General features: G+C 40.8%; 1 protein-coding gene across 1 annotated transcript in view; it reads right to left on the bottom strand.

The window, feature by feature from the left end:
* Positions 1-12,288, bottom strand: part of DOCK1 (dedicator of cytokinesis 1) — a 412,678-nt gene that overhangs the window by 273,655 nt on the left and 126,735 nt on the right. Inside the window, exons 21-23 of the mRNA XM_073685060.1 lie at positions 6,905-7,005; positions 4,779-4,913; positions 3,366-3,474 (exon numbers count right to left, since the gene is read on the bottom strand). Coding sequence (XP_073541161.1) covers positions 3,366-3,474; positions 4,779-4,913; positions 6,905-7,005 — 345 coding nt within the window. The remainder of the gene's footprint in view (positions 1-3,365; positions 3,475-4,778; positions 4,914-6,904; positions 7,006-12,288) is intronic.

Raw genomic sequence — 12,288 nt, 5'->3', positions numbered from 1 at the left:
CCTATCTTATGTTGCGGTCATCTCTCTTGCATCCTCCTATCTTATGTTGCGGTCATCTCTCTTGCATCCTCCTATCTTATGTTGCGGTCATCTCTCTTGCATCCTCCTATCTTATGTTGCGGTCATCTCTCCTGCATCCTCCTATCTTATGTTGCGGTCATCTCTCTTGCATCCTCCTATCTTATGTTGCGGTCATCTCTCCTGCATCCTCCTATCTTATATTGCGGTCATCTCTCTTGCATCCTCCTATCTTATGTTGCGGTCATCTCTCTTGCATCCTCCTATCTTATGTTGCGGTCATCTCTCTTGCATCTGCTGCATCTTGTATTGCAGTCATCTCTTTTGTATCCCCTCATATTATGCTGCTGTCATTTCTCTTGCATCCCCCTATCTTATGCTGAAGTGATCTATCATGCATTCCCTTAACTTATGCTGCAGTCATCTCTCTTGTATACCCTCCTCCGCCCATCTTATGCTGCAGTCATCGCTCTTGCATCCGCCTCATCTTATGTTGCAGTCATCTCTCTTGTATCCCTCCCATGCTATTCTTTGGCAATCTCTCTTGCATCCGCCTCATCTTATGCTGCAGTCATCTCTCTTGTATCCCTCCCATGCTATTCTTTGGCAATCTCTCTTGCATCATCCTATCTTATGCTGCGGTCATCTCTCTTGCATCTGCTCCATCTTATGCTGCTGTCATCTCTCGTGTATCCGCCCCATCTTATGTTTAGGTCATCTCTCTTACATTCCCCTATGTTATGCTGCGGACATGTCTCTAGCATCCCCCCATTTTATGCTGTGGTCATCTCTCTTGTATCCCCCCCACCATCTTATGCTACAGTCATTTCTCTCGTATCCCCCTAGCTTATGCAGCAGTCACCTCTCTTGAATCCGCCCCATCTTATGCTGTGGTTATATCTCTTGTATCCCCTCATCTTATGCTGCGGTCGTTTCTCTGGTATCTCACCCATCTTTTACTGCGGTTATCTCTCTTAGGTAATGTCTCTTGCATCCCCCTATCTTACTTTGCTGTCATCTCTGTTTCATTCCTCCATCTTATGCTGAGGTCATCACTCTTGTATCCCCTCATCTTATGCTGGGTGTTAAACTATGTAATTCAAAGATTACTCTTAGAATTATTAGTAGTAGTGTGAAAAGTCGTACAAAAAAAACCCCCACAAGATGCATTCTTACATACGCTTTTTTAGCTAGAGAAAAAAAAAAAATCATACAATAGAAGCCTGTGGAGGAAAAAGCTACAATCCATCTGAAAAAAATAATGCAAATCTATAACATACTTATTGTATGCATAAATTTAAAAAACAAGTCACTGATCCAAAAAAGCAAATCAAGTCACAGAAAAATGCACTGTTTTAAAATAAAACCAGTGAGCCGCATTGCAACGCGATGACATCCGCAGGAATAATTGACATACTACTGATTTCAATTCCACAGCATTGGCCAATTGGCGCTGCAGATATTTTTCGCAGTATGTCTATGAGATTCCTGAAAATCTCACATACAATGATGGAAACGCAAAACTATAAAATACTGGGAAATCTGTTACATTTTCACTGCATGGGATCGTATCTCAGTAAGAAAAAGTTATCAAATAGCCTTAATCGGTGATAAGTTCTAAGAGAGTCTGGGTCTGACTATTGACATCTCCATCGATCATTAGAAAAGGGGTCTTCCGAGCCCCTGTTGAATGAAGTTGTGATTGAATATGCACCCTGGCACTAAATTAATTCTGTATTGGACTGCTGGATATAGCGAAGCGCTGTACTTGGCATTCTCAGGCATTGGTTTTTACTAAGATGGTGTTGCACAAATCCTAAAGACACGCCCCAGAGGATCCCTTAGTAATCAACATAGATAGGCCCATAGCTCTGGAACCATATGGTGGATTTACATAAAAAAAAATAATGGATTACTCTGTGGAGCAGAAGGAATAAAATAAGAGCAAAAACTGCCCACTTCTAATCTGGTGATAGGTCCGCTTTAATTTATTTCTGGGTTACACAAATACAATCTAGTTAGGAGACCACCTTAGTAACAAGGTTGAAGCCGATCCTACCAACTTTATATTTGCCATCATTTTTTTTTCAATTAACCTTAACAGAGATAAATGTACAGAAGTACAAGCTCAATAGTCGTCAATTCATCACCAATATCCAAAAATAAGTGGAACCACTCTGCCACTTACAAAATGAACCTTCGACGGGAATTGATTGGCATTAAGTTCTTAAGTGGTATGGATGAAAGCAAGACCTATTTACATAAACCTATCAGTCATTCCCTGATTAGAGATGTCAGACTTTTTCAGGTCATTGAAATAGGCCAATGTGAAATGTGGGATATTTTTCCTTCTCTGCCCCTCAATCCCCCTCCGTTGCACAGCTGGAAATCCATTTTGCCGTCTGATATTAATCAAATAAACCATTGGTTTTCTCCTTTTGCTGCGCCGACATGCTAATCAGTATGTGAAAAGGCAGAAATCTTAAACTCCACTTACTACCCTGGGAAAAGGGAAAGGTTTACACAGCCTGAGGCGTTCTCAGATTTCTTTCATTCTGGGCTCATATTAAACTGTTTGATATCTGATGTTTTTCTATTGCAGTTTCACTGGTCTTAATGCATGACTAGGAAGAAAATTTTTTTTGTAATGGAGCTTAGAGCAGAAACCTCTGAAATAAGTGATGTGTAGTCTTACATCACATAATAAAAATACCCTTTCTCAAGATTTCTCTCTGCTCCCCTACAAATCCCCATGCAATGGCCTCTCCACGTATTCCTATCTGATATTACAGTTCCTTACGGCCAATCCCTGCAACTTGCTGTCTGATCCCTTTTTTCTTGCAGCCTCATAGTAGTGAACGTGTGACTGAAAGAAGATCAGTAGCCTCTCCTGTTTTACTAAGTAATTTTATTTCCCAAATCAATTCTGGATCCTTTATTCTTATAACTCTATATTGTGCCATTCCTCTGTTATTCCTTACAGAATCTCAAGTTGCAGACACTGTGTTTCAGGGTGCTGCCCCCTCATCAGTGCAAAGTGCGAGTTTTAGTTTGGTTAGGTGAGAGGTGTCTAACCGGGATTCACGGGGTAACGTTTCTCATTGTGGAGAGTGACATGCCAAGCCTGGCTTGCCAATGTGAGGAGTTATTTAAGCAAACCAGATCTCGCATTTATTATGATTTCTAATTGAGCCGTGTTAGGTCAGACGCCATATTACGGCGAATGCTTCTATCAGACGACAGGGTGTCATGTACAGTCCTTACAGTGCACCAATTATTCTTCTCTTTAACTCCTTAGTCACAGAACATATAAAGGAAAAAAAGGACCACATTAAGTTACACCTTACCTTTACTATGACGGTCTGGTCGGTCTGGCTGCTAGTCATCTCATTGATGGACTTGAAGAGCTGCAGCAAGGACTCCATGAACTCAGCTTCGCCCTTATTTTCATATAATCTGAAAAGAAACAATAAATTTATCCTTCTGCTTAAAATCCTGCAATTACACATGACGACGAGGATCCACTCAATAAAAGCACAATATATATCAGAAGCGACATAGGAATTTAAAGGGATTTTCCCCATCTTAAAAAAGATTTATGGCTCATCATAGATGCGGATCCCACCAATGGGACCTGCATGTATCTCGAGTATGACATATTCAAGCGCCAAGCAAACAGATGGTCATAATTCTCATTTATTTGTACAGGAATTTTTTGAAAGAAATTCTGTGTACATACCTTACTGTATTTTGGGGTAATAGAAGAAGGGAGTCTGCTAGTTATAAGGCCTGGTATCTTATAAGCCACTGTAGAGAGCAGCGATAAAGAGTGGAGGACACAGAACATCTATGGATATGGACATCCCACTGATATAAATGGCAGCTATGCAATACTACTTGTCTCCTGTGGAAGCGCTGCAGGGAAATTAAACACATACATCCAGGTTTCCCCAAAGCTCACAGCTTATTTTAGGAGCAGAATGCATAAAGCCTCTTCACAGGCGAAAGAGATAAGGTCTCTAGAGACCACTTGTGGGGATAGCCAATGGTAGAAGTCAATGTTAACTCTTTATAGATCCTTGCCACATAAATTTAAGGGGTTGTCCACTTTAAGGGTCAATATTTTTTTTTTTTTAATAAATGCATGTATTTGGGGCTAAAAACCTTTTTTTTACAGTTGGATTTCAGCAAGAATTTTGCACCAATTGGCTTTTTGTTTCCCTGAACATTCAACTTTGATGTGGTCTGTGGTCATAAATTAGTGGAGAGGATCTCAGAAAGAGAAAGATAAAAAAAAAAAAAAAGCGTTACAAATTGATGGATTCTCCGTTAACTTATTGTGCAGCCGGCTATAGACAGAGCAACACAGGCTACAGATGGCAACTGGTGCAACATTTTTAATGAAACTCAATTGCAAAAATTATTTGTAGCCTGAATACACCCAATATTCAAGGAGGAATAAAAATTATTCAAGACCCCTTTATAACAAATAATGTCAAACCAGTATCTTCTCCAAAATGAAAAGAACTGCAATTGTAGACAGCTGTTTTTGGCGTTCATGCCCCTCTTTAGTACAATGTTCTCATCCTCAGTGGAGAGACTTCTTGCAGATTTAATTTCCCAGGGAGCACTGCATGGCCTTTAAGTCTCCCTACCATAGTTTGGCGGTCTCCTATACTTTGTCGCAGACATAGGACGCTCTAAACCACTTATCAAGGTACCCCAAGTTCTAACATCAATAGAATGTTCAAAATACTTACTGAATAAACAAAATTCTGGAGCGGACGATGAACTTGAAGATATATTCCAAGGCTTTCATGACCTTGAAGACTTGTTCTGTTATGCCAGGTTTATCGGCATTTTCCACGTAGTTCCTCAACACCTTTGTCAGTTTTCTGGAACAGACATGTGGGTATCCATTAGTGATCACACTTAGCAGGAATATGGAGCGAATAACTATAAATCGCTAATGGAGAGTAAAAGGCCGGAATATCTAAGCTATTAGGCAAAGACCTTGTACAAGTGAAGGATTTGGGTCTCTGCTTCCTTCCTCATCCATAGTGCAGCTTTGCAAACATTTTTCTTTTTTCTATAGCGCTCCAGCGTCAAAAATAAAGATTAACGCAAAAAACGTGATCAAAAATATATACCGTATTGTGTACACAGCTTGTGTCAAAGCCTACCACCAAGCCCACATTTTCCAGATCTTGCATTCCGGGGCCCAGACATGTGAAACACCTGTTGGCCTCGCGCTCGTTCAGCAAAAAGCCGCCAGAGAGAGAAAGACGCTGACAGAAATCTCTGATAGCAGCTTATCTCCTCGGAGAATAAAAGGATCGGGCAGTTAAAATTAACCTGCTCGATTCTTCTCTTCCCCAACATCATCTATTGGGGAGGAAAAGGGCATCTGCCAAGTACTTGTATCATGCATGTCTCACTAGTTTTCCCCTATGCAGGCTGTCTCTCATTTTCAGCTGATTCCTGCTCTCCTGTCTGCACATGCTCAGAAGCAGCATGGAGGACTTTACACAGCACAACTGAGAAGTGTAGATGTGAATCCAGCACTGGGATAAAATACAACAATGCTAAAAGCATCAGCCCCATTTGCCTGTATCTCTGCCTCTGCTTGCTTTCTCCTCCTCACTCCTCTCCATAGACTTCAATATGCAGCTTTAATCTGGTCCTTCGGTGAGATGGCAGTAACTTCCATTCACAAAGATTTTAGATGTTTTTCACAGTGAAAAAACTCAGGAGGCGTCAGTGAGCAGCTTATAAGTGGCGAAAGAAGCAGACTTCTCTCAAAGTATATTAAGAAAGATATAACTATACATAACATGTGTTACAGAGTTTATTATATTCACCATTTTGTTGTTGTAGACAGAATAGATCTTTTTTTTTTTGTGGGAGGAGTTGGAAAGTTGGCATCATTTTGGGGCACATCACTTATAGATTAACACTTATTGGGATAGAAAGGAGATAAAACCAGCAGTTTTTGCAATTGTAAATTACGCGTTACCTTTACTTAGCCAGTTGGTTAATTCTGGAGATACCAAATAACAAGAATATATTATTATTATTATTATTATTATTATTATTATTATTAATAATAATAATAATAATAATAATAATAATAATAAAACAAGAACTGAAAATATTTTAGGGCCTAACTAACAAGTATAAAATGAAAAAATCCTTTAAAATCAATAATGTTTATTAGATACTTAACATTATTGATTTCCAGTGATTTTTTTATGTTACAATACCAAAATTAATATAAAAAATATATAAATAAATAAAAATTTCATAAAAAAAAAAAACACAAAAAAATATAAAACAATAGAAAAAAAAATTACTTAAATGTAAAACTGTATCAGGTCACTAATTAAAGAAGGTATTAATTAATTTAAAGAATTAATTAAAGAAGGTAACCTGGTATTGGGCTAGATAAGAAAAAAAAAACCCTGGAAGAGCCCGCCGCCTTTATGAATAATTTCAGAGCGGTGAATCAAGCGTGGGTGTGTAAGGTTATATAACCAGTCAGGTGCTCTACTTTGTTGTATTGATGCACCATATAGGCAGCAAAACAAAAGGACAATAAATCAAGGTTAAAAAGTTATACTAAGCCTTCAAAACCCAACATTAAACCTATTATTGAGATATTTTATGAGTGATACCGGCCATAAAAGATTAGGTATATGTAAATGTAAAATAAACTTTCAAAACTATGCATGTATTTGCACTTTTTTTGTTTTTTTAAATAGGTCAAAAACTTGTGATGAATTTTTAAAAGCTCCGACAAGAGATATTCCAGCGGCTCTTTAGGTATTTATGTATCCGGCTCACACTGTCACAACTCATCTATTAATAGGGGAACGATTAAACATACGTGTAAGCTAGGGTTGCGCTAAAGTGCTTCTTTATGTAGGTTTCCAGGACTGGGTTGAAGTGCTGAAACTTCCGATCTGCAATCAGACCAATAATGAATACCTGCACAAGAAAAAAAGAAAAAAAAAGCGTCTCATAAATAATGCACGATTGTAGGAGGCACATCCTGAGCCGGGGAGCATTCTGTCACCGCAGCATATGCCTACAGCACAGGATGTCCATTCAGAGTGAAAAATCAGAAATTCAGAGGGAATGAGCTTTAGAGGGAAAGTACACCCAGACAACATGTTCATTACATATTAAACAAAGTTTTGAAGCACTGACAGATCCTCTGCAGAGAATTATCTATTCTGCAGACAGTCTAACACTGTTCACTAAGTTGGAGAAACTTTTTGCCATTATTTGATATTTTTTTTTTATTTATTTATTTTAACAAGTTTATACCTACCATTAAATTTTTAAATGGTGGTGTGTCAGTGTTGGGTGTCTCCAAGAGCTTAGTCGGTTGGACTGCTACTCTTAACCCCTTAAGCCCCGCGGGTGGTTTGCACGTTAATGACCGGGCCAATTTTTACAATTCTGACCACTGTCACTTTATGAGGTAATTACTCTGGAACGCTTCAACGGATCCCCCTGATTCTGAGACTGTTTTTTCGTGACATATTGTACTTCATGATTGTGGAAAAATTTCTTCGATATCACTTGCGTTTATTTGTGAAAAAAACGGAAATTTGGCGAAAATTTTGAAAATTTTGCGATTTTCAAAATTTGAATTTTTAAGCCCTGAAATCAGAGCGATATGTCACACAAAAGAGTTAATAAATAACATTTCCCACATGTCTACTTTACATCAGCACAATTTTGGAACCAAAATTTTTTTTTGTTAGGGAGCAATAAGGGTTAAAAGTTGACCAGCGATTTCTCATTTTTCCAACAAAATTTACAAAACCATTTTTTTAGGGACCACATCACATTTGAAGTCACTTTGAGAGGTCTTTATGACAGAAAATACCCAAAAGTGACACCATTCTAAAAACTGCACCCCTCAAGGTGCTCAAAACCACATTCAAGAACTTTATTAACCCTTCAGGTGCTTCACAGGAATTTTTTGAATGTGGAAGAAAAAAATGAACATTTAACTTTTTTCACAAAAATGTTACTTTAGACCCAATTTTTTTTATTTTCACAGGGGTAACAAGAAAAAATGGACCCCAAAATTTGTTGTGCAATTTCCCCTGGGCACGCAGATACCCAATATTTGGGGAAGAAACACTGTTTGGGCGCACGGCAGGGCTCGAAAGGGAAGGAGCGCCATTTGACTTTTTGATTGTAAAATTTGCTTGAATAATTAGCGGACACCATGTTCTGTTTGGAGAGCCCCTGTGTGCCCAAACTTTGGAGCTCCCCCACAAGTGACCCCATTTTGGAAACTAGACCCCCCAAGGCACCTTTCTAGATGCATAGTGAGCACTTGGAACCCCCAGGTGCTTCACAAATTGATTCGTAAAAATGAAAAAGTGAAAAAAAAAACACTTTTTCATTTTTACGAATCAATTTGTGAAGCACCTAGGGGTTCCAAGTGCTCACTATGCATCTAGATAGGTGCCTTGGGGGGTCTAGTTTCCAAAATGGGGTCACTTGTGCGGGAGCTCCAATGTTTGGGCACACAGGGACTCTCTAAATGCAACATGGTATCCGCTAACAAATTGAATGGAAAATCGGCTCAAATTGTTAGCGGACACCACATTGCGTTTGGAGAGCCCCTCTGTGCCCAAACTTTGGAGCTCCCCCACAAGTGACCACATTTTGGAAACTAGACCCCCCAAGGCACCTTTCTAGATGCATAGTGAGCACTTGGAACCCCCAGGTGCTTCACAAATTGATTCGTAAAAATGAAAAAGTGAAAAAAAAAAACACTTTCATTTTTACGAATCAATTTGTGAAGCACCTAGGGGTTCCAAGTGCTCACTATGCATCTAGATAGGTGCCTTGGGGGGTCTAGTTTCCAAAATGGGGTCACTTGTGCGGGAGCTCCAATGTTTGGGCACACAGGGACTCTCTAAATGCAACATGGTATCCGCTAACAAATTGAATGGAAAATCGGCTCAAATTGTTAGCGGACACCACATTGCGTTTGGAGAGCCCCTCTGTGCCCAAACTTTGGAGCTCCCCCACAAGTGACCCCATTTTGGAAACTAGACCCCCCAAGGCACCTTTCTAGATGCATAGTGAGCACTTGGAACCCCCAGGTGCTTCACAAATTGATTCGTAATAATGAAAAAGTGAAAAAAAAAACACTTTTTCATTTTTATGAATCAATTTGTGAAGCACCTGGGGTTCCAAGTGCTCACTATGCATCTAGATAGGTGCCTTGGGGGTCTAGTTTCCAAAATGGGGTCACTTGTGGGGGAGCTCCAATGTTTGGGCACACAGGGACTCTCCAAATGCAACATTATATCCGCTAACAATTTGAGCCGACAATTTGTTAGCGGATATCATGTTGCATTTGGAGAGTCCCTGTGTGCCCAAACATTGGAGCTCCCCCACAAGTGACCCCATTTTGGAAACTAGACCCCCCAAGGCACCTTTCTAGATGCATAGTGAGCACTTGGAACCCCAGGTGCTTCACAAATTGATTCATAAAAATGAAAAAGTGTTTTTTTTTTTCACTTTTTCATTTTTACGAATCAATTTGTGAAGCACCTGGGGGTTCCAAGTGCTTACTATGCATCTAGATAGGTGCCTTGGGGGGTCTAGTTTCCAAAATGGGGTCACTTGTGGGGGAGCTCCAATGTTTGGGCACACAGGGGCTCTCCAAACGCAACATGGCGTCCGCTAACAATTTGAGCCGATTTTCCATTCAATTTGTTAGCCGACACCATGTCGCGTTTGGAGAGCCCGTGATGTGCCTAAACAGTGGAGCTCCCCCACAAGTGTCCCCATTTTGGAAACTATACCCCTCAAGGATTTTATTAAGGTGTATAATGAACATTTTGAACCCAGAGGTACGGCACAGAATTTGTTTACATTAGGTCATCATATTGAATAAGTTGTCATTATTCTTGAGCGCAAGTATAATGTACTCAGGTCATCATATTGAATAAGTTGTCATTATTCTTGAGCGCAAGTATAATGTACTCAGGTAAGTATAATGTACTCAGGTATGCACCATGTACAGCGTGTGCTTGAGTGACATGCTCGAGTCCCTGCTCCGCATGTTTCACGGTTATTAGGCACCCAAAAAAAAACATGCGGGGATCGCTCGTGCATGGCAGGCAATCCCCGTAAAGTTTTTTGGCCGCGAAGCATATGGGGCAGAGACTCGAGCATGTCACTCAAATACCCACGATACTCAATGCATACCAGAGCACCCGATGCAAACTCAAGTAGCGAGCACTTGCTCTCAACACTAGTCACCATATCGTCATCTTTTTTTCTTACTTTTGAAAAAAATCCCAACCCCAGCCCTAGCCCCAGCACAACCCTAGCCCCAGCACAACCCTAGCCCCAGCACAACCCTAGCCCCAGCACAACCCTAGCCCCAGCACAACCCTAGCCCCAGCACAACCCTAGCCCCAGCACAACCCTAGCCCCAGCACAACCCTAGCCCCAGCACAACCCTAGCCCCAGCACAACCCTAGCCCCAGCACAACCCTAGCCCCAGCACAACCCTAGCCCCAGCACAACCCTAGCCCCAGCACAACCCTAGCCCCAGCACAACCCTAGCCCCAGCACAACCCTAGCCCCAGCACAACCCTAGCCCCAGCACAACCCTAGCCCCAAACCCAGCCCTAACCCTAGCCCAATCCTAACCCAAGAGTTTATTTTTGACGCCGTTCCTTGTGCGGTATAAGTGATTAGACGACTTTATTCTTCGGGTCGGTGTGATTACAGCAATGCCAGAATCATATGGGGCTTTTATGACTGACAGCTGTCACACACTAAAAGACGCATTTTTTGTAAAATCTAGTTTTTGCATCGCCATATTTTGAGAGCTATAATTTTTCCAGATTTTGGCAGACAGTCATGTGACGGCTCGTTTTTTGCGGGATGACTTGACGTTGTTATTGGTGCCATTTTCAGGCACGTGACATTTTTTGATCGCTTTCTATTCCGATTTTTGGGAGGCAGAATAAACAAAAACCAACAATTCAGGAATTGTTTTTTTTTTTTTTTTATTCTGTTCCGCGTGTGATAAAATTGATGAGGTAGCTTTATTCTTCGGGTCAGTACGTTTACAGCGGTACCACATTTGTCTAATTTTTCTATGTTTTGGCGCTTATACACAATAAAAGCTATTTTATAGAAAAAAATATTTTTTAGCATCGCTTTATTCTGAGAGCTGAAACTTTTTTATTTTTCGGCTGATGGAGCTGTATGGCGGCTTGTTTTTTGTGGGACGAGATGACGTTTTCAGCGGTATCATTTTTATTTATATGCGTCTTTTTGATCGCGTGTTATTCCACTTTTTGTTTGGCGGTATGGTGATAAAGCATTGTTTTTTGCTGCGTTTTTTTTTTTTTTTTTTTTTTTTACCGTGTTCACTGAAGGTGTTAACTAGTGGGACAGTTTTATAGGTCAGGCTGTTCCGGACGCGGCGATACCAAATATGTGTACTTTTATTGTTTTTTTTTTATTTTTTTTATAATAATATTTATTGATGGGTACATTATATTTTTATTTTTGGTGTATTATTTTTTTTTTTTTTTTATAATATTTTTGCACATTTTTTTTTTTTTTTTTTTTTTTTCCACTTTCAGACAGTTTGTACACCTTATTACTTTGTCCCACTCTGGGACTTTCACTTTTTTTTTTCTGATCGCCTGCATGGCATAGGAATGGAGCACCATCCCTATGCCATGCAGGCTGTCAGAAGTGCACAGTGTTAAGATTGCTTGGAGATGCACTGCGCATGTCCAAGCAATCTTCCTGCTCTCTGGTGACCCGGATGTTGTCATGACGACATCGGGTCGTCATGGCAACACCCGGGAAGCCGCTGCAGCCTGCGCTGGAAGCCGGAAGAGGAGGTGAGTATCGCCGATCACCTCCCCTTGCCCCCGCAATGCCGCGATCGATTTCGATCGACTTCGATCGCAGCATAGCGGGGGTTAATGTGCTGGGAGCGGTGCAGGACCGCTCCCTGCACATAGTACCGGGTGTCAGCTGTGACAATCAGCTGACACCCGGCGGCGATCGCGCCCGCACAGCCTGTGTGCGCGCGCGATCGCCATGACGTACTAATACGGGTCTGGCTCTTAAGTCCCAGGGCACAGACGCGTATTAGTACGTCAGATGTTATTAAGGGGTTAAAGGTGCTGTGTTATGGCAGAAAGGGTCTATATGCTGTACTGCCCCTTTTTTTGGAGGGAGCGGAGCGGGAGGACT

Source organism: Phyllobates terribilis, unplaced genomic scaffold (genome assembly GCF_046119375.1).
Source record: "Phyllobates terribilis strain yellow unplaced genomic scaffold, ASM4611937v1 Scaffold_5__5_contigs__length_657084704, whole genome shotgun sequence".
NCBI lineage: Eukaryota > Metazoa > Chordata > Amphibia > Anura > Dendrobatidae > Phyllobates > Phyllobates terribilis.
Note: the sequence above shows the minus strand (reverse complement) of the source record. Positions and strands in the feature narration are given on the sequence as shown.